This window comes from Pavona decussata, unplaced genomic scaffold (assembly GCF_977016875.1).
Source record: "Pavona decussata unplaced genomic scaffold, jaPavDecu1.1 SCAFFOLD_72, whole genome shotgun sequence".
Classification (NCBI taxonomy): Eukaryota; Metazoa; Cnidaria; class Anthozoa; order Scleractinia; family Agariciidae; genus Pavona; species Pavona decussata.
The window spans coordinates 2,721,444-2,744,763 of record NW_028145491.1 but is presented as its reverse complement, the minus strand read 5'-3'; the positions used below and the strand labels follow the sequence as shown (position 1 = coordinate 2,744,763).

Genomic DNA, 23,320 nt, shown 5'->3' with positions numbered 1-23,320 from the left:
CTCCGCAATCATCATGAACCGCGCACAAGCGAGAGGGCTGGGACGGGTTAGCTTGTCAAGATGGCGGCTACTCCACGTAGTCCGAAATCTCCCAAGACACCGCAAATGTCCCCTTTGTCGCCACGTCAAAGCAATTCTGAATCGAGTTAGTCCAACATTAACATACCATTCATTTACATATCTTTATTATTTCGTCTCGTCTGCCACTAAAGGGATACTTATTTATTAATGTTTGTTTAGTTTGTTGGGATGCTGAAATGGACAGTGATGCCCTCTTTTCCAGTCACACTATTGAGGAGATCCGAGCCGTGGAACACAAAACAAGGTTCATTACAAGCCTTCTATTAAGCTTTTACTACTTCTATTTGGACAGCAAGTGGATTAAGGTATTTTATTATTTCCACAGGGGTGACATTGAAAGGAAGAAAGAAGATCTACGTTTGATGGTTGGGTGAGGGTACTTAAATTAAAATAACACATTTGCAAATAAGTGACGACCCCGGGACATTTTGTCACTGGATTCCTTCTGTTGTTCTTTCTTTATCTTTCAATACAGAAGATTATAGATTCGGGGTTAAAAAAAAACGACCCGGACCAGTTGCACATGGATGGCCTAGGCTAGTACAGTGTTGCTGAAGTTGTTGATAGGAGCTCTAGTGTTAACTTTACGGTACTCCTTTCACCAACAATTTACATTGTAGCTTGTGTAACCTGCCTCTTTGAACAACTTGATGTCTCATCTCTCTTATCTTATGGTTGGGTTGGTTGCAGCCTATTATTGCAATATTTCTTGTCGTGAATTGGGGTGTTGTTTTGCCACCTTGCTGCTCCGTGCTTTGAAACATATATGATTCTGATAAGTTGAATCTACTTTGTGAGTGAAGTAGTCATTAAGGGCTTCCTCTGCTTTTCTGTATTGTTCATATCAGCCAAAATTCCTTAAACCGTCCCGACTGCTGAACAAAGGAGTAATACTTTTCTCAGGATCTTCATGCCTTGTTGGCCTTGCATGCTTGAATTATTACACCTTACTTTTTCATCTATTGCTTCCATTGCCTACTCACACTCAACAATGAAACAGATTTAAATACCATTGACAGGTCATTTATTGTCGTATTTGATACCATATTTCAGGTGTCTGACTAAAACGTGATCCTTGTTTCAAGATGTCCTATTTTGACATTTAAGCAGATTGAAGTGGATTATCACAGGAGTTGAAAGCAATTTCCAGCTCTAGTTGTTTCCATAACAAAGTGCTCTAAAAAAACCTGATTGGTTCTTAAAAACTCTTATTTATCACTTAATTTGGCTGTTGCAGTACCAAAACTGTCCGATTTGACCTGTCAGCTTGGAATTCGGACTGGTCAAATCGGACGGTTAAACAGCCAATAAAAATAGAGCAGAAAATGTTACTAGCCAATGAAATTCAACTACTCGGCACATGCTAGCCAATTAAAATCAAGGAAAAATCTCGACCGAGCACTGGTTGCCAAGCTTCAGCTTGAAAACAGAAAAGTGTGTACTTAAATTAAATACTCTTTTTCTGAGGTTCTCTTTTGTTGTTTACACAATTAATTGGTAACCGGACTTTGTGTCATACAATTCAGGGCTATTTGCTTGGCCGTTTTGAAATAACTCACTGGATTACTCCCTGAATTGTACTCCATTCAGTCTGATTACCATTACTAATCAGCCATACTTTTTCATAATCTTACCATACAAACTTGCATATCTGGATACTTCATGAAAACCTACATGAAGTGTGTATGGTACAAATGTTCATGTATACTGTACTTCTAACTGGTGTGTTCTTGTGAGATTGTTTGGCTGCCCAAAACAAGATTGCATCCACAAGTTGGCATTTTCAAACTTACCACAACTTGTGAGTGTGTTTGCCAAGGGCTTAATAACACTCCTGAAAGTCACTTCCAGCTTGTGTTTTAACAACCTTGAGTATAATTTGTCCCAAACTACCTCTTGTATACAGTGTATCGTCATGGTAACTTGGAAACTTTTTCTGTTTCTTGAATGGATAATAGTATGTGCATTTGTGAGATTAGATGGACTTGCAAAGTTTGGAATGAACTCTCGGTACTTTCAGACTAATTTTATGTTAATGTTTTACTAAAAAAAATTATTACTGTTGCACTCTCAGTAAAGCTCATATCCATGTCCCACCGACAGAAGGTTGTTGAAAATTTTAGTGCCAGGGTCTCTGAAGCCAAAAATTTAAAGGAATGTATGAAGCCAAAATAGAATTTCCAGAGGGGTGAGGTGGGGATCATAAGGTCTGCATATGTGGGGTATGGATATTTCTGAAACTGCACATTTTATGATTCATATAATACTAAGGTTGAACTGAATTTATCTTGCTCTTTCAGGGAAAGATATCGTGATCTTATTGATGCAGCTGATACAGTTACTGAGATGAAAACATGTGCTAGTCAGGTGCATTGTTTTTTTTTTATGTAAGAAGGTAGTAAAAAATGAACCTCTCACTAAGGTATCAGCTACTGTACTCTCCATGACGTGCAGTCTCTAAAACATATTCTGTGTTTGGTGTTGCTGTATGTTCAGATATTTTAGTATTATTTATGAAATACTGACAAGAATGCATAATTCTAAGTGTGCCAAAATTGGAAATTGCTTCCAATCAGAGCATTTTGAATATTTACTGTTAATGTCACAAACAAAATTTTTAAACGTGTTTGCGTTCGTGCAATACTGCCAGGATAATGCCCTGGGATAGTGTTCTGACGCTTTTATAGCGAGACAGTGACTCAAAGTTCGGCCAATAGGTACAAACATACTGTAAACTAAAAGACACAACGTGGCAAACTACTAGCCATCAATAGGGCTTTACAAAACATGAACCAATCCCAGCAAAGGTAAGATTCATTTCTAGACAATTGTGCAACATATTGGTACAATTTCCTAGCCATGAAAGGCTTTTATCCTAACCCTACTGAATAGAGAGTATTCATTTATGAATGAGGCTTTCGTGTATACATCGTTGTCTGGGGTCGACACAACATTGCGTGACCTACCACCCCTAAGGCGTCATGTTCCATTAAGCGCATTTTACCGTTCGGTAAAAGCCTTATAAGAAAATGACAGCAAATTGAAAAATGGACAAATATTTCCTTCCTTTTCACATCGCAACAAAGTTCTAGATTTTTTTAACCCTGGTTGAGGTCACTTGCAACAGTCTATTTTTTATCACAAAGTTTTGCTTTCCTATGAAATTTGCCTATGTTTGTCCATTACTCACCAAAACAGTTTGCAAAACTTTGTTGACCAGCCGCTCTGGCTGGACTCTAGACTCTGATCATGTGCGCCGGTCAAACCACTTGATGATGTCATTCATGTGCAGTATATAAAAAAGCCTCAATCCGTAGCTGAATTAAAGAACTTCTATGCAGTAGATTGATCTGTTGGCATTGTTTGCTAGGTGATGAACTTTGTTCATGATATTCAGAAGCAGTGTAAGGAGCTTCATTTATCCCACAGATGTCATGGTGTTGGTGGTGCCCAGTCTGCAGTTGATAAGGGAACGTAAGTTATCACATTGAAATATCACCCTTACAAAATAGTTAAGCATAAATGCCGCTATCAACAGATCAGAAATAGACAAAACAATCCCTACACAGTGGAGGCATAAACAAATGTGGAGAATAGAAAATTAATGTTGAATGAATGCAATGTACATGTGCCTTTTGTTTGCTTTCCTCAGTTAGAATGGGAATTATATTATAGTTGTCTTATGTATAGCATAATTTAAATAACATGCTAATCATTATGTAATGATGTAATAATCTATGTCAGATTTGCCTGTATTATGAGCTGGTCACTTTTGATAGGTTTATGAGTATGGCTAGCATCTCTTTCAGCCTGCTCAGGCCCTGATACACCCATAGTAAAGTAGTATAAAATGGTGGAAACCCCATAAATTTGAATTTATATTTATATTTTTATATAATTATATATATTTTTATTTTTGTTTCATGATCATATTGTAATGCGCAATTGAAAATTTATATTGATACTTGCGCAATATAAATTAATTAAAGTTATTATTATTATTATTATTATTATTATTATAAAAAAACTTACAGTATAGTCATGCTCTGCCAAGTCATTCTACTCTGAAAATAACAAAACAACAGTTTGGCTGGCTACAGTGACCACTGTTATTTCTGTTCACTTGGTTTTGTCAAACACTGCATGTTCTTCCATGCTTCTTATCAGTACTTCAACACTTTTAATACCAATTAAGTAGAAATAAAGCACTGGGAAGCATTTTAATCCTTGTTATGTATTGAAATATTTGTGAAGATCAGTACATGTATTATAATATATAATTATCATGTCAGACGCATTCAAATTTGTAAAGGGGTCAGTTTCTAAAGAAATTGTTGTGCTGTGTCCGTGGGGAGTGGGAGCGAATGTTTGTTTTTTTCAACAGAGTTGATAAGGTATTAATTTGGCCACCATAAAGTGATTTGTGTTCTGACACTTTGCTTGTTAGCCGTTTGTCTTAGATTTGCTCTGATGAAGGGCTAACGACTGAAACATCAGCACTCAAATCTCTTAACAGTGGCCAAATTAATTACCAACTCTGTTGATAAAACCAAACATACATACAAATTTGGTTGGCTATTGCCTGATAATTTAACCCAAATTTTTGTTATTAAATTTTGCAGTTCTGTAAGTTCAAAAGAAGGAAAGCTTAGTCTTTAATTGCTCCCTCTTTTTTTCAGTACTTCACAGACCAAAAATGGTTTCTATGCCATTGCATCCCAAATGAAGCTTTTGGTTGATACCCCAGAAAAGGTATTTTTCATGTGAATAAGATCATACACCTGACGAGTGTACGTTTACCAGTTTCCTTTGACATTCAAGTCAAAGCTATAGATTAAATAATAGTAATTAACATTTTGCTTACTTACTGTATTTAAACAATGTGGCTGTTGACTTATAGACGTCACCAAAATGTGTTGTTCCAGAAAATACCCATACTCCTAACAGAAGGTTTTGGCCAAAACACCCACCCACTTTTCAGCATAAATTACTTCATGACTGTCATTTTTACAACCTCGAAAACGAAGTCATGATAACTTCAAAACATCATATACTTTTGTCAGGTTGTTTTTGAATTACATTTTTTTCTAAATATTACCTTGTAGCCAAAAAATCTTGTTAAAAAAATTGTTGATTTTCATTGAAGTAGCACTTTTAACAGACTTTCATCATTCCATTTGTCCAGCCTGGTTTATTTGTTACAGAACCTTGAAATGTTTTATATCATTTTTAACCAACTGACTCGCTTAAGTGGAAGGTGGGTGCCTGAAAATCCAGGGGCCTATCCACTGTGACCAGCCAGGCCCCAGATAGAATACCACCCCATGCCTGGCTAATCCCTGCAACTCGGCAATAACCCCTCATTCCCCTCCAGGCACCCGTCACACTAATTGGATCAATGGAAGGAAAGAAAGGGGGAAGGTCTGGGAGGGGAAAAAAGTGCTGGCAAAATGGTGAAGAATACTGCTACACAGACTGCTAAATCACGTTACAAATATTAATGTTCAAGGACTAGTCAGAGTGCCACACTACAACATATCAATGACATGCTATCAGGCGTGCGCTCACTAATTAACCACTGCTTACTCTGGTGAAAGAGACCCTGGACAGGAGAGGACTGCTAAGCTTGTGGTTGTTAACTTGGTTAAATATTCATTTAACTGCATTTAACTTTGATAGGTATGGAGTGCATTGGAAAGAAAGCAGTATCTTAAGGCAGCTCAGCTGTACCTTTTCTCACGTCACATTGTCAGCATCCTTCACATTGATTCAGGTGATTCATCAGCACCTAAGTTACTGGTGAGTTATATTATAATATCCTACTGGTACAGTTTTCACTCTTTTTAAATTACAAGTCACAGTGACATGCACAAGAAATTAATGACTACAGATAAGCCACTGCAGTCCAATGATAATTTTTGTATGATCGTCCCCACTAGCTGTATTCAGCAAATAAATGTGTTGTTGTGCCTATGTGCCAGAGGTTTTGCCTTTTTGCTTCACAAGTAGTGGCCATGCTGCAAAAATGTGATGCAACGAGGAATCTAAAAAATTAAAGCCAAAAACCTCACCACCAATCTCCACCACCTCACCTTAAGTACCAAACCAGTTTGTTCTGGGTCTCTCTGCACGTGGCGCAGCAATCAATCAAAGTAGTTATTTGATTTGACAATGATCCCAACCGTTTAGAAATGGTTATTAGTACTGAAGTCACTAGACATCGATCTTCAAACACTCATGATGGCCTCAACATTTATGGCACTGTAAATCACATTTTGGCCATGGCAATCTTCATAATTATCTGTGTTTGTGAGTACAGATTTGGTTGTGCTATGGACCCAGATGGCTGAGAAAGAGAATGTCAAGATTTTACTGACTACATTAGAAATATTTATAAATAACATCAGAGTCTTCAGGCTTTACTAGAGCAGTGGGGAATTTGGTTAGCCGAGAGATTTTTGCAGTCCCAGATATGTTGTTATGTTTTTGCATGTAAGTGTCATTGTCTGTTGGCAAGAGTTTTTGAACTCATGGAAGTGATGTTAACAACCATCATCACCCAGAGGGTTTTTTTTAATGGTCCCCACAACAGCTTCACCATCTGATCATCGTAGGTCACTTCTTTGCAACTGCTCTCAGTACCCAGGGTAGTGTTGTTCAAATTAGCTGACAGAATTTAGAATTGAAGGGCTTGTAGCAGCTGTTCAATTCTAATTCTTTTCATGAATTCTAACACTTTCTATAATGCTTTCAATATGGGTCAATCAGTGTTTTCGTCATGTGAAAATTAATCAGTCTACAGGCATGCAAGTCCTTGGCAAATTTGGATTGTTTTCATTTGTGAAAAAAAAAGCCAAAACCATTGATGCATTATTCCTTAAATTTGAAAATTAGAAATTATTTACAAATAGCTACTTGCACAATCTTCAGCATGTTGTTTATAATTTTTAACTACTGAACTTCAACAACTTAAGGCAATAACCATTATAAGTGACAGATTGTGCTTACATTTTATGCAAAGCACATAAATTGGCAAAGCTAATTTATGCTCAATAAAATTTCAATAAGTTAAAGTAAAATCTGTAAGATGGATTTGAAAGAATTGTATTTTGGGCAAGATAATTTTTACAATATATTGAATTGAAAGTGTGCCATAATGACCCATCTTTTATGACTGCATGTACCGTATACATGTAGTTCCACTTACTTCTAGTGCATGTGCATGTTCTTCACTCCTAGTCTTTTCTGCTTTGGTTATAATCATTATTCAGTGTACTTGTAACATTTCTTTTTTACAGTCCTCATTCCCAATCTTACCAAAGCAGTGGGCAGCTATTAGTCACTTCAAAGACTCAATTCTTCAGGTAAAGGTTTTGTGGCTTTTACAATGATTTATAAATATAAATAATATAGATAATATAACTTTTTCAATGATCATTGTATTACGATAATTTATTATTATACACCCTGTAGCTGTTAAAGCTTGTTGTGTTGACATAAATGTGCAGTTTTTGTACATTTCTGTTTTTTTTTTCTTCCCCTGCCTCGATTAGTTAACTACTTGCATGTGGAAGTATTTTCGTGTTCATTTATTTGCTTGTAATATAATAAAGTTTTGTTGTTGTTGTTCCTGCTATCACTGAGATTTTTTTGGTAAATAATATCAATTTACTGTATATTTTTATTTCTATTTTGTTGTGATTAGTTCTTTGTTTATATAGCTTTGGATATTTTCCATTATTTTGTTTTAGTTTTTCCTCAAGAAAAAAAAAATTTATATGAGAAAAAACAATCTATTTCCATGGAGTGTGACTTTTCAGATTTTTAAATAAGCCCCTGAATGAGGCCTGTCCAAAGGTTAATTTGATGTCGCGAACATCACTTTTAAACTTATGTTGCTCTTTGTCAATTAAGAAATGTTTTAAAAACAGGATTTGTTGACTATTTATTTGAATTAAAAGACATTTTGTTACTCAACTTTCAATATTGTTGCAAAGTGAACATGTTACACCAGTGAAAATAATGGGCTAAAATATGTTTTGAATTAAATCTGTAGGTGCTCAACCTTGTTTCCTGCAATCACTTAAACATTCACTTTCAATGATTTAACGTGTCTCTTTTTTTCTTCTAGGGGAGCCGTGCCCTGTTAAAGGATGCCACTCAAACTGAACAGGTACATTATTATCATAATTTAAATGTTTTTTCATAATTATTATAATCTATTTTTTTTTTACATTGTTGTCCTTCAGATGCTTGCAGAATCTTTGTGCTCAATTCTTCTGTTAGAAGAAAGCTCACCTCGTCAGGTCTTTACTGAGTTCATCTTGGCAAGGAAGGCTGCATTACAAGAGATCTTTCATCCATGTCAGCATGGTGTGTTCTTTCTCTTTTTATTTTTTAACTCACATAGTTCACCAACTCTGTCCCTACCCAGCGCATTGTATTAGCCATGGTGGTTATCCCAATTTGAGATGTAATATGTGAAACACAAGGAAGAGTGTTTCAATCATCTACATGTAATTTCCGAACACAAGGAAGGGGGCCCAAAACACAAGGTGCAGCCAAGTTTTTTTTTAGCCTGCTTTGACGTGTTTGGAAATCAGATGACACACTCTTTTGAGTATTTGATATAGCTTCTCAAACTTCTCAATAGTTCACTAAATTTTATTAAGACCACTTTTCCAAACTCCTTCATGGAAGTGATTTCCTTTGTTTTCTCCTCATGAATTGTTAATGAGATTGAGAAGGCTTGGTGAAGGCTGTTGGGGTTTAATTGGAAATATTTTAGTATGGGTATAGAGGTGCAAGAGCATTTACGAACTTATCTACTCAACTGTTACAGTGTATTTTGTGAAGTTTAGTTTTAACTTAATAATCATTTTTTAATTTAACTATAATTCAGACCATTTACTATGTAATAATTATTCCTTTTGTTTTATAGAAATGCTGATAACATTTATGAGTATAACCCATAAATTGGTTTTGATTGCAAAATAAGCTAATGGCATTGTTTCCTTTCTTTCTTTCTTTTTTTCTTTCTCTTCAGCTACAAGTATCAAGTCGCAAGTTTGTGATGTTGTACGAATCATTAGAAGTAGTCTCTATCAAATACATGCTTTGTTTTATTTTCATGATGAAAGTGGAGAAAAGAAGTTAGAGGGTCAGTTTCTTTCAATACATTATACATTCCTAAGCACAAAGAATAAGATTTGAGCGGTAATTCTGTACCCAGACTAAGCTATATATTTAATCAATATGCCATAAATCGTTATTCAATTGTCATTATTTTAGATAATCCTGCACTTGTTTTCAAGACTCTTAGCGATGTTATCAAACGGGAGACTTCTCCAAACAGTGATGAGGAATGTAAGTTACATTAGAAGTTTTTTTTTCAAAGTAATGCAAAAGCTGTAGAACTTATGGACAAGTTAGGTCTTGTCATTCTCACGGCTTATGTAGTGCTATGTCTTATTTCAGCTTTGGAGGCTTTGTTTGGTCCTGACTTTGACCTGGTAACCAGTGCAAGATTCCTTCCCAAGACTGTGTTAGGTATTATTTACTCAAGAGACCAACTTTAAGCATGTTTTGTGAGCATTTTATTGTTGTTGGAGAGTGAAAGCAATGCTCTTGATGTAGAGCCCTAGGCATGTATTCTGAGTTTAGCTTCATATATTGTATTAACTTGAACCTTAACTACAGTTCCTCATATTTTCATATTTTATTGAAGTACTGTCCGATTCAAAATTAGTTGGGTCTGCATGCGCGAGAAACTCAAGCATGGAACCTTCTAATTCAAAAGTACTTTTGCGACTGTGGGAAAAGTAAAATCTTAGCAAGGGTTTTTGGAATCCAAATACAAAATTGTTGGTAACCACACATTTTTTTAGAGAAAAATTAAGCTTCAATTTGGAAAAAAAGGCCATATGTTGTTATGTGTTTTAAATTTTTTTTTGAGTTTTGTTTGTTAATTATCTCTGAAAGAAAGTGTGGTTACCCTAATTTTCGTTTTGGGTTCCAATAGCTCTTACTACATGGTACAAAATTGTGTAATCAGCTTTTATCACATAGTTACAAAAAGTGGTGTTTTTTTTTTTGGGGGGGGGGGGCGCGTGGGGGGAGGAGACTTACAATATATATTTTTTTGCAATAATATTATTGTAAGAGATGCTTAGCTCCCTGTCTGTAATAAACGCCTTGTCTCCAATAGGTGCACACTTGAGAGCTTTCTAACGTAAATTACACTGTATAACCCTGGCTTGTTACTGAAATTAATCAAACCTGAATGGCAATAAATATTGACCTTCAAGCTAAGATGTGATGGACATTATCACTTTCGAGTTACACATTTGGTAAATACATTAAGGATTTGAGTTGTGATGTTTGCATGTGTTTATTGTTCTAGGGTATAGACCACAAGTCAGGGCATTTCCATCCGTGATATCCACACAGAATATTCATCATAACTGCACAGAATGGATTGCAATGTGAGTTGGTTGATTTGTTTGGATAACAAAGATGGAAAGAGAAAACGTTTTCTTACTATATCTTCCAAGCTGGTCATGTATTTCTTTCTTTTTCATTTAACAAAGCAAACAGGAAACTAAGATAAGGCAGGAAACCATGAGTTGCTTTTTGACGCACCCTTAGGCGGGATTTAATCTATTGCAAGACTTGCATGACATTTGTCGGTATTTACTGTACGTGTGCAAGGCCGGGTATATAACTCTAGTGACTATCAACAGGTGTGTCAAGGATGTCACCACTGGGGTAAGCAGTTTGCTCAAATACATCGGGACCCTCAAGGGATTGGCCTCTATAAGAGATGCTGTCTGGGACTTACTCAAAGAGGTACAGTAACTGCTGTTTTGATCTACATGTACTACGTTGGCATGTCTGGTAAAGGTATTGTTCTAATCTCGTACCCAGATGTCTTCTCCTTGGAGGAAACATCTGGTAAAATCGGCCACGTTCTACAATCTGATTGGTCGATGAAAGTGACCCGATGCCAGTTGCGCGACCATTTACGCGCGAATTTCCTAACCTTTGTTTTCCACACGCATACACGTAAACACTTCAAAAAAGTATGCCTTGTAACTCCTATGAAAGTGGTTCTTGCTTAGTGTTTCACTAAACTACGGCTAGTTCTTATTAACATCCATTTTTAACTCACGAATGAGCGCGTGCGCAATGAACGAGTTAGCGTTATGTGGGGAAATGTCACTGTCTTGGTCAATACATCGTTCCATCGTTCCATCGATGGGCTTTAAACTTTCAGCAAATATTGCGTACTCTCACCTCTCGCTTAAGTTTCTCTCCTCCTTCAATTACAATACACATTTTTTTGGAGTTCGAAATATAAAAGAAATAGCCCAAAGAACACTCTAACGGCTAAAAATCTAAGCGGCGTAGAATGTGGCATAAATACGGAATGAAGGAGGCCGCTTTTTATAAGCCTTTATGGCTTTCTTGTTAAGTACGATTTATATTTCGATTCCTGGGGCCAACCAACACAATGCAAACAATGATTTTAACCTTTTCAGCTCACACTTCATTTCGCACTTGATTTGGTAAAAAAAAAAAAAATCCAAGAGCTAATCAACACACGTCTGACCGCCATCTTACCGCTAACATATACTATATTAAGGAGATCCGAGATAGGCATTGTTCTTGACTCACTTAAAATGCCTGCATGTCATTGGTGGAAAGGATCAAACGGGAAAAAAACAAAAAAACAAAAACGAAACAAAAAACAAAAATCAAAAAAAAAAAAAAAGAAGAGTCTGTTAAAGATAAGACTTTTGCTTTCAGAATTCAAACCTACTAACTTTTTTTCTTTCACGATACAGTAAAACAGTTTTAGGAACCATTAGGAGAATCGGTTTTCCAGTAAATAATAAAATGATTCAGTAAACTCACAGTCTCACAAAAAACTTATCATCTTTGAGATCTCAAAGCAGAAACATTATCTTTAATGGGATTTTGTTTTCTACGTTTGATCGCGGTTTATAACTGCATGTCATTTTTAAGCTAGTTTTGTGAAATTTTATCGTGCAGAAAACAAGATAATTCTATTAAGGAAAACAGCAAGAATGACGGATGTCTGCTTATAAAGAACTGTCACTTAACACCATGACTTTTAGGGCATGCTGGTTGTTCGATCAAGAAAAACAAATAGCATCATCAATGTAAAACAGGGCTAAAAACAAGCTTGCCATGTTTTGTCTTTTGCAGGCAGAGAATACAGCTGACTGTGATGACCAATCCTTGGACTGGACAACTCTTTGTAACAGAGTGTTGGGGCGTGATGTGTCTATTTGGGCAGAGTTTCTTCAGCCTCTCTTCCTCTCCAGAGCCAAGGTACTTTGTGCTGCCTGCACTGTCACTCTTGATGCAATATTTGAACATCTTTAGAAATCAATGCTCACTGAATCTTGTTACATGTGTTAGAAAGTGTAAAGGCCTCAAATTTTTTCAATCTTGTGTGGATTAATGTAGCCTTTTAACTCCTAAAACAGTCTGTTTCAAGAGCTCAAACCCATCAAAAAATTGTTTGATCTCATTCTAGGCTATATTGAAAGGTCTGTTTGATGCCACAGTGTCATCTTGTAAGAACATGATAACCAAATCACAGGATGACATCTCCGTCCATAACACTACTGACCTCAGTGTGCTCTGGGAAAAGGACATTGCCATGTATGTGTGGCATGAGAGTCCAAATGATGTTCCCAAGACTGAGAGTACAGTACCTCATGAACAGGACAGTGGACTTGTACTAAAGGCACGTGCCTGCACTCCTGCTGTACAGAGGTAAAACTAGAATACGTTTTCCGTTCAAATAACGCACAGTCGGCGCTTGATATCAGAGAACTGGCAAAGTGCAAACTACGGGCGCATTTTTGGGGATAATTTTGTGTCTTCTTATTCCGGTTCAGGAATAACTCAATACACAGAATATCACTTCCCAAAAGAACGGAATTTTGCGTATTCCCATAAACTTGGAAACCTTTCCAAAAGAACGCAATTCCTCTTCTTATGAGTAAATCGTTTTCGAAATCCACTATTCCGTTCATTCCAAAACAGAATGGGTTCCAACTGAATCTCAAGAACATGAAAACCGCGTATTCCTCGTATTCTTATTCCGCAATAGTCCCTGAAGAACGCGCTCTAAGTAAGGCACAATGTTATCACATAATTAATAAAATTGCTGCAAACCGATTCAAATTCTCTTGGGGTGAAGAAACATTGCTCTCCATGCCCGTGGTGGCTCAATCCTTCACTGTTGTATGTAATGTAAATATTACAACATTTCTGTTGCTTTTCAGATTGTGCAAAGCAGTTGATGATAAATTAGCAGCACTTCTTGAAGATGCTCAATATTTTATCTTGGATGCCCAGAAGAATAAGAATGCTGAGTTGTCCAAACGAACTTCAGCGAGCAGAATCTCAGATTTAAGCTTTCTTACAGGAAACAAGGCAGACCCGTTTGACCGATTTGGTGATTCTCGTCAAATCCAGTCCTTCCTGCAAGAAACTTGTTTTTCTGCTTTAAATCAGTAAGTTGTACATAAAATGTTTTCCTATTTCCCTGTTTCACTGCCAGAATAGGTCTCACTAGTCACCTTCCTTCCCACATAACGAGAGTACAGCTTCACTGATTCAATGCTGTAGAAAACGACACGAAAGGCTGACAGGAACAGATAAAATGTGTTGTCATAAACTACTTATTGAGTCAGTATGTCCCCACCCAGAGGCCTCATTCCGACATTGCCTTTTATTCGGCCCTCCGTAGCCCACTCTGTAAGCACACTTTATGGAGGGCTGTATAAGAAAGGGTAGCATATCACTCTAGGTTATATAAAGTACGATTACTCACCGCAGTGGAGGTAAATATCTAACACTGTTTACCGACTCTGAGGTGAATAACTTGTTTCAAGAGAGGATAAATCAAGCAAGCAGCCCCAGTTAACCATTTTATTTCTCAACTTATTTTTGGACATTCTCTGTGAGCCAGGGGCAGATAATGGAGGTGAAAAAATGATTTTTTTTACGGTAACCATTTGTATTAACTTTTTCCTCTTTCCACTATCATCCCATGGTTCTCCGAGGAATCAGGATGATTTTCATAGAAAGGCACGCGTGAATTAACATCCAGGACAGTACCGTGCCGGAGCTGGATAGCAAATATTATCTCGAGCCAATCAGTTATCCACTGGTTTGGCATTTACGCAATCATATCAACAAAATGAAAATTGTCAGATAGACGCTTATACAAGCTGTCTTTTGTTGCAGGTTGTTACACTACATTGACGACATAATAGCTGACCACAAAGACAAGTTAGTGCTGAACTCAGAGGAAGTTCTTACTGGCAAATCACAGTCTTTGTTTGACACGGTCTATATTGACAGGTATTGGCATATTATAACTCAAAGCAGCTCCAGTGGCTTTCATTTGAGTGTCGACTCGTAAAACTAAAACCAAAGTTATTACTCTAACCAATCACAATAGACCTAAACAGCGCAATGAACCAATCACAGCTCCAAGCGAATGCAGGTTAATGGGCGCCAAACGCGGGAAAACGCGTGAGAGCAAGTCACTTTTGGTTTTTTTTCTCATTGGTTGAGAAAAAAGTGGCGCATATTTAACCAATCACAGAGCGCAGTAAAGCAAAGCCAAAGCAAACGCGAAAAAATTACTTTCGACGCTCAATTAAAGACCGCTCCATAATTCATGGCTGACTGGTGCCATGGTAACCGCTATGACGTCAGAACTAGTCTAAAAGTATTGCCAAACAACAGAGCTGTTTCTAGTTTGCCCAACTGATTACATACGATTTTTCACAAACTCTACCAGAATAAAAAGCCTTTTCGAGTCTCCTTAAAATTTGCATCATCCTAAATGCAACTTTTGAATTCAGGTCCTGGATAATTATAGCGCTGATGTTTGTAGCCTGCGTAACAAGCGTAATCGGGAACGGGGAAGGGGAGCGAGAAAAAGTGAGAGAAGAAAGAGGAGTTTATCGTCTGTCCTGTGGTGTTCTTTGCAGAGTTCTGTTTGTTGGTCGACTGTGTCACTCATTCACTAGTCAGTGCCCACATGTCAATCTTGTCATGGACGGAAGCGAAGCAGATTATAAATCCCGAGGAACACCAAGGTTAAATCTTACTTCATGTAACATTTAACTTTAGTATTGCGTTGGTTAAGTATTTCAAGACATCATAACAACGGGTAGAATCTGAAAAACGAAATCGCTACTGTTTAATTATTCAGTGTAATATTGCTCCAATTATTTGTATGGGTAAATCTCCATTTCAAGAAATACCCTTGGATAGAAAACGTGCTGGTTTACTGGGATATTTAGTAAAAGTGACAACAAAGGCCAACTGGACAAAATTATGAAGCGATATAAGTACGAATCAGATCTGAGATTAATAAAAATAAAACAACAGAGCGAACAGCAACAAATTAACAAACGAAATAATAATAATAATGATTATGATGATTACAATAAAATAAACAAAAACACGTAAAAGTCACGCTGGTTATATATCAGTTACATCAGAACTTACTGTTAATAATGATAAGTTCATTATTTTTCAACAGAACGCCGAAGTCACCAAGCTTCCTGCGGAAGAAGGTTTGTGTATATGGTTTGCACATAAGATTCATTTTGTAGACGAGTTCAATGAAGGTTATAAGTTGCAGGAGGAAGATTTGGACGAGGAACGTGTTTTTCCCCTTCCCTTCGCCTTCCAGAGACCACGATACTGACATTCTCCTTAAAATGGAGAGTTCTTGGTAAAATCCCCATACAGTGTTAAAGAGTAACCTTCGTAGCACAGAAGCTCACAGACAAAGGATGAAATTGATTTGCAGCGGGAATTAGGTTGGTAAATTTACCGCTTCATGTTTTTGTTTCGTAGGAAGGACAAGAGAAATCTTACAAAATGGCGGAACTTACTAACTTTCTTAAAGAGAGATACTTTGCCGCGTTCAGGTATGAGTGCGTATTTATTTGTAAGTATTTTACACATAATTTTTAAGGTCTTTATGGAAAATGTTGCAAAACCACGTTTCATATTAATATTATTTTCGAGTGGTAAAATATTGTTTTTAACACGAGAAAATAAAGTTCATATCTTCAAACCACCGTGTAATTTTCTTTTTATTGTATAGACACGAGTGTTTTACTAACTGTTTGCACAAACAACCGTGAAAAAACGGGAAATGACGTCGTCGATATCCTCACTAGTGAGGATATGGAAAATACGCCACTTGGGTCCCGGATTTAGTTTCGTATGAATTTTACTGACTTGTGGTGTATTTTCCCGTGAATCACTCGTGTCTATATAATAAAAAGAGTTAGATGTTATGAAGCACGCCTGTAGCCGCTTATCTGCTTAGCTAAGCATTTATACTGCACACACAAAGTTGTTTCAGTATCTGCGTTTAGAAATTCCAAGAAAGGAATACAACACTAAGCTACGTCAGTCGTTAAATGTCCATCCTTGTAATGGTTCTCAGTGACTGTCGTTATCGCTCTATATTCTTGCTTCTCAAACGCATAAATAATTCGTGATCAGAAAACAAATGAAATCACCACCGTGAAGGAGGTTTGGAAATGTGATCAGAAAAGTTGGTGAACTTTTGCTTTGCTGAATTTCTCCAATAATTATTTACTGTTGGAGAAGCTATATCAAACACTCGAAAGAGTGTTTGATCCGATTTCCAAACACCTCGAAGTTGGTTTTAAAAAACTACCCCTCGTTATTTTCAACCCACGGCTTCTCGGTGTTTAGAAATCGCATGAAACACTCGTCGTGTTTGACGTATTACATCTCAGTCTGTTTGAAAGGCAGACCCTTGTTAGGGATTTTTTCTTTTACCAGCGCCACTTGTTGTTGCTGTAATTGTTTTTCACCTCTAAGATAACTTAACTGCATAACTCAATCGGTCTCTGCAAAGTTCATCTCATGCTAACAGCTTCATAATGAGGCTTAGAGGACACAAACAAAGGTCAAGGAATAAACATGTTTATTCATTTCTGTTATTTGTGACCTCTAGGCCTCGCATTTAAGTTTAATTTTTAATATTTCGAAGGGACCCTTTTGGCCACGGCTTATTGACATACCGTTTTCTCTGTACAGGTTGTGGAAAGACTGGATATCTGCTCAATTCCTATCCTCACTGGAAGCGACGTTACTACACGGTGGCAAAACTACGTCTTTGTTGTCTATGACTGTAAGTTGTATTCACTGTATCTTTTCTTTGCTTAAGTGTAGTTAGTGCCAATATCATATTCATTTAATCAGTTCAGCATTATCCGCAGCACCCTTCAGTCATAAAAGGCGCGCAATGGCTCTAAAGCCCGACAGACTTGTTTGTCGTTTTAGGCCTTGACCGAGATTAGTTTCTTAAGGTGGTATGTCAGTGAGTTCCAGAGTCTTGCCGTTCAAACAGAAAAAGTTCGACCTTCCTCTATTTCACATGACAAACGGCAAAGACCAACTTCAGTGAAGCATGCCCGTCCACTCCAGACTGGATATCAGAGTTGACTTTTAAATGTCTTTCATGTATGGACACGCCCCGTCTAGGCGCCTTTGAACACTACACATGTACATTCTCTTCATCCAACCCAGTTCCCAGTTCTCTAAAGACTCAAACATTGTTTGCACAATCGTCCGCGCCCAGTATTATCCTTATCACTCATTTTTGTTGTCGGAAAACCTGAGGCGAGTTTGAACAGATCACGATGACCACACTGCTGAGGCGTAGAGCATTAACTGTTTGATCGTGGCGTTATAATACAAGATTCCCTGATCGATCGGGAAATAGCGCCTTATCTGCCTGAGCACAGCAATCCTTGGCTATCACGGCTCCTGCTCGTCAAAGCTCACAGTTCGCCTCTCGGAACAGATCATCTCCGCGTATAATATCCGTGTATATTTTGCCTTCAAAAAATAAAGGTTATTGTTTACGTAGCATGTGAGCGTGAAGCGTAACGTTGTGCTGTGGTGCCTATCTATGTTAGCGCTTTTGTAGATCGCATGGTTCCATATCCAATCCCTATGTCTATAATGCCGACACGATACGATTGAAAGAAAAACTGAACTGAGCCATCTCGGTTTTCTTTTCTTCCTGTACTTGACATTTCCAAACGTGTTGGTAATGCTCATCACCACCATTGCCCGTAAAACGGCCAAGGTATAGTTCAGTTTTATCGCGTACCACTACCGGCAGGCAACATAGATTAGCTAGGAAAGATACAGGACATACTGCTTGTGAGATCATCATGAATGTGCAGATTAACTTGTGTGACCAACAATCTTTAAAAATATGGAGCTAAACATCCTTGCCACCTAACAAAATTGAAATTGCTAATTTGGACAAAACGCCGTTTCCCTTACATGATACTACTTTCTGAATTTCAGTTATTTTCTCAAACTACCTCTTCCTCGAAAAATCTTTCAATTTGAGATCACAGGATTTGTTTGTATTACGTTTCTTAGAACTGGGAAGAAATCAAGATTGAAGAAGAAACAGAGGAAGGGAAGAAAGTGGATTCCATTATAAGAGTGCCTGCCCAGGTAATAGGCCGTTTCCGAATTGCTTTGAACCTCATTATGAAACTGAGGCTTCGTGCGAAGAAAAGCTTTGCACTTAGCCTCGCATTCGTAATGAGGTTCAAAGCAATTCGGAAATGGCGTATTGACAGACGGTATGCAGGAATTGATAAAAATGATTTTTTTTGTTACCCGGCTGGCACGGAAGGTATAGTGGTAGTTTCAAAATCACAGATAGTCCGCCAATTTCCCAAACAAGTTGGGTGGGTTAGTCACTGGTTTTCTTTCCTCCTTTGTCAAAAGACGTAAATAAATAATACACGTTCTTTTTTTAAGTGATTGTTTATTTTGCTGACAGGTTTCATCCAATGTAACATCTTTGTTGTTCAGTCTTTGCCAAGAACTCAACAGAACAGGGGCTCATGCCTTAGACAGGTATCTCTTGATAATAGCTTTATTCTTTGTACAGTTGTATATTCGACCGCTGCCCCTCATCGCTCGGGAGAGAGAATGAGACGCAGGCTATCGTACCATGCTGCTAATTTAACGAGAGTTTTGTAGCAGTCTTCGTGTCGCTTGAAATCGGAGTAAAATGTCTCTCTTATCTGTGAAGTCTCAGGTATCAGAAGGAATGGGTATCTCAGTCTGGTAGCATTATATGTGCAGACATAGACCCATGCAGTGTTTTTCATCAGACAGCACTGCTGCGCTTAAGATACTTAGTGATTCGTTGTAGTCATTATAATCAGTTCATAAAATACTTACTGAATGCACGGTAAACAAAGCCTGATATGCATGGTCAATAGAGTCTCCTCTGGCCAACACAGCCTAGCGCACCTGCTCCTCAGAAACACCGAGGTTGGTATAACATAAGAAACAAGAGGATATATGAACGCTTCAAACAATCTTTTATTCCGGCCATGTGTGGCCGAGCCAATAGCAACTTAGGTAAATAGAAATCAGTCTTGCACTCATTTTTATCGATGTTTTAAATTCTTCCATTCTCCCAATTTTAAACATTTTTCCATGATCTCTTATTTCCTTTTAATTTTTTTAAATATTAATATATTTGTAAATAGTTGATGGTGCTGAATTTTTAAATATTCTAAATATTTATGTAAATAATTATACAATTCAGCCTCTTGGCTGCCATATGATAAACTATCTATCTGTTTCTCTATAATTAGCCTCCTTTTTTCGTTGCTACTGAATGCCAGGAACAAAACCACAATGTGTTGAATTCATAAAGGAAAAATCAGCTCCTTGTGATAATGTTACTACAGCTTATTACACAGATATTCATCATCAAATGAAGCTTACTACTGTGGAATGATTCCCCGTTACAAATTAGTAAAAAGTTATGTGGGAGATAATATACCGTTATTTGAACCAATCAGATTTATTATTGCATTAGCCAATCAACGGTACCGTCTACAAGCCGCCATATTAAAACCGGGTGTTCTATGTAATTCCAGGAAACTGTTACACGAGCTTGTCACGAGCCTGGCACGTGGGGTACTATTAACACACGAGAAACTCATCCGGGAACAAAAGTCGAGTCTAACTCAAAACCAGGCCCTGCAGATTATGTTTGATCTGAAGTTCATGACCTCTGTTTTCATGGGGAGAGGCGAGGACGACGCTTCTGAGTTTTCAAACCGCCGCGAACAAGTTTTGGACGCTCTTGAAAGTTGTGTCGACCCGTTTGATCTGGACGTATTTACCCCTTACATTGCTACGAACCTCAACAGGCAACTTCAGAGATGTGGGGTATGTGTAGAAATACAAACGATCTGTGGATTTTCAATTAGTAATCAATTACTATGAGATAAAACTGTTTTATTTATTAATTACCGCGATGACAGACGGTACGAGCCTAAATTCTTTGTTCAGTTTTTATGGTAGCAAAATATTGCCGGTGATCAATTGTCACTGTACTGTTGCATGCGATGGGAATTCGATTTATAGTTCATATAATGACAGTTTTGTTTTCGAGATTTCTGTGATACCCTGAACAAGAATTTTATTTAGAATTATTGCAAGAGAAGATATATTTTTATTGAGTAGCTCTGAAGTTCTCAAAATGTTAAAGCGGTACAATTTGGACGTTTCCGTTATCGAAAATTCAGCTAGAAAATTTTGATGATTCCCCTATGGTAGACTAGTGTGATTTTGATTGTTAATGCGCGAAGCTGCTCTTTGTATCTTTTTTCCTATTGGCGTATCGATCGTTTCATTAAAGTGAGTCGTTTTTAAACATGCTTTGATATTCTGTTACCCTTTCCTCCAATAGTTACTTGTGTTTTTATTTGTAGGTGTTATTTGGCGTCTTAGCAAGTCTGGACAAACATTCCGCTCATTCCTTTGGAGTAACACAGCGACCTTCCTCAGGCTCTCACGATCAACACAACGTTATGCCGCTAGCTCCCAGTCCTCCACGATTCACCCTTTTGCCGCTCAGTTCTCATTCAAGTGCGGGACCTGGATCTCAAACTGCGGATCACATCCAGAAAAAGGTTCGGAATGGAATACTTTGCTCGCTTTCTGTTTTTGGTTCGGTTTGAAATTTACTGCCAAGTTGTTCAGGTGCCCCAAGTTGCTCAGTACTTAGTCATGAATGACAACTTCTTTTACAAGTTCTCCATCTTTTCCTTTTCAGTTCTTGTTATTCTTAGTTAGAATAAATGACTACAGTTTCAGTTTATGAGCAAAGAAAAAGCCTGGAAACCATAATAGAACTTGCCCTGGGAAAGGAGTCTGAGCTTCCATTAAGAAGGCTAACATACACAGCTTGCGCTTTGGTCACAATGAACTGTACTCGACTGACTGTATTCATACCATTGCCTCTAACCATTTTTTTTTTCAGGGATCTTTGAGGCCACAGGAAGAGGCGAAGGGTTTTGTTGCTCGAACAGCGTTCTTTAGCCATCACAAGTTTTTTAACACGAATGTGAGCATGCGCCAAGGACTGACTGCAACGTAACTTATTAGATTCTTCTGATGCTGACTAAGAATAATAAATTATTTAATTACAAAAATAATGACTGCACATTTATGTGCACACTACGAAGGGTTGGAAACCGCCACCGATAGAACAAACATGTATAGTCAAGTTTAGAACTTAGAATAATTATTGTTAGAGGCAATTCTAAGATGTACAGCAATTATTGGTATAATGGAAAGCAAAAATAAATTAATGATATAAAACTGTGTGATCTGCATGTCGTATTTATTCTATCAGCTAGTATTTCGAAGCCTTCTAAATGATCGACACCTTCAGAAAACAAAACATTCTTCCCTTCTTAGTATTTTTTTTTTAATATACAGCTATTTCAATTACCGTTGTCGGATCAAAAAGCATAAAACTACAAGACAAGACCGCAAGGTTATGTGGGATGTTTTTACGAATAAATTCACCAAAATCAGCTTTGCGTCGCCCGTTCAGTGAAGATCTATGATGGCGAGCCATTTGGATAAAAAATGTTAGGATATCAAGTGGATGAGGTGGTAGCTGCTTGAAGTTGTCACCAAGAACTATCGAACGTTATGTCCCAAAAGTTTTAATCAGTTCGGAGAAGTGAAAGCAAACACCGCTGGAACTGAGTGCGATAGAATGTTTGGCTATGCACCCCTACGTGGAATTTTTGATCATGGAAGCACTACTTAAACAACCCGAAAATTCACTGTCGGAAATTGCGCACGACGTGTCTACTACGAGTTTTCGTTTTTCGTTTTTAAAACACGCAGACAAACTTTTGCAATGTTTTCTTCCATCCTACTTGTCGTGCGTCCGAAAATAAGTCAAGAACTACCCATATTATCTTTCGGTCTGGTCTTTAAGCTTCAAACTTTGATCCGACAACGTTAATTGAAATAGCTGTATAAATAAAGTAGAAAGCTTATTTGCAAGATGGACTTTTTTTTTGGTGATTTCTTATCCTATGTTTCTCTAACTGTCAGAATAAATTAGGTTTTCTTGTTTAATGAACTCGTTGATTGGTTCAAAATACCTTTCTCACGTGCTCCAAAGTAAACGTGCTATTTTTCTTGAGTCGTATGTCTTCACAGACCTATATTTGACTATTAAGAAAAGCCTGACTGCCAACGTTAGACATGGAAATGGTGATTCTGACTGAGTGGATTAAAGCGGGCAGTTTAACTTCAACGCCGAACGTCAAGTATTATGCGACTCGTTGTCTGTCGGTCCATAAAACTGCTTCAACACACTCGTTCCCAGGGTGCTCTCTGTTCGAGGGATGAAGATAGTATCCTTGCATAAAACCCTGAAAAACGTTGTTTTAGTGTGAACTGCACGAGCACTGTACACATAATAACCACCCCTCCCCCCAGCGCGAAGGCAATGAGGAGGAGGAAGTTGAACAATACAGCTGGCAGTTACATAGGCTGACAAAGTTTGTTTGTATAGCACAAAATTATTTTCACTATTTTAATTTAGATCTTAGTCGTCTGGCGTTTGTTGATATCATAATCTAGACAACTGTCTCGTTTTTAATAATCAATAAAATGAGATTGCGTCTCTCCGGTTTCTTCATTAAACAAAACAAAGCGAAACGTAAGCTCACCTAATTGCTAACTGGAATTGTGTTTTATTTTTTATGCAATGTGGCTAACCATGTTATCACCTGGATCTTATAGTTAGTCGAAATTGATTTAGTTT

General features: G+C 37.5%; 1 protein-coding gene across 1 annotated transcript; it reads left to right on the top strand.

The window, feature by feature from the left end:
* Positions 1–14: 14 nt before the first annotated feature.
* Positions 15–21,852, top strand: LOC146476970 (conserved oligomeric Golgi complex subunit 1-like). Its single transcript, XM_085114092.1, has 28 exons — positions 15–145; positions 241–325; positions 407–451; positions 2,382–2,448; positions 3,452–3,555; positions 4,761–4,833; positions 5,761–5,880; positions 7,380–7,445; positions 8,213–8,254; positions 8,331–8,454; positions 9,128–9,241; positions 9,373–9,447; positions 9,559–9,630; positions 10,484–10,565; positions 10,824–10,929; positions 12,313–12,438; positions 12,647–12,888; positions 13,404–13,634; positions 14,371–14,487; positions 15,126–15,233; positions 15,683–15,716; positions 16,003–16,076; positions 17,227–17,320; positions 18,589–18,666; positions 19,001–19,077; positions 20,118–20,412; positions 20,958–21,158; positions 21,509–21,852. The coding sequence occupies exons 1-28, from the start codon at positions 61–63 to the stop codon at positions 21,623–21,625; spliced, it is 3,054 nt and encodes a 1,017-aa protein (XP_084970218.1). The 5' UTR covers positions 15–60; the 3' UTR covers positions 21,626–21,852.
* Positions 21,853–23,320: the final 1,468 nt, after the last annotated feature.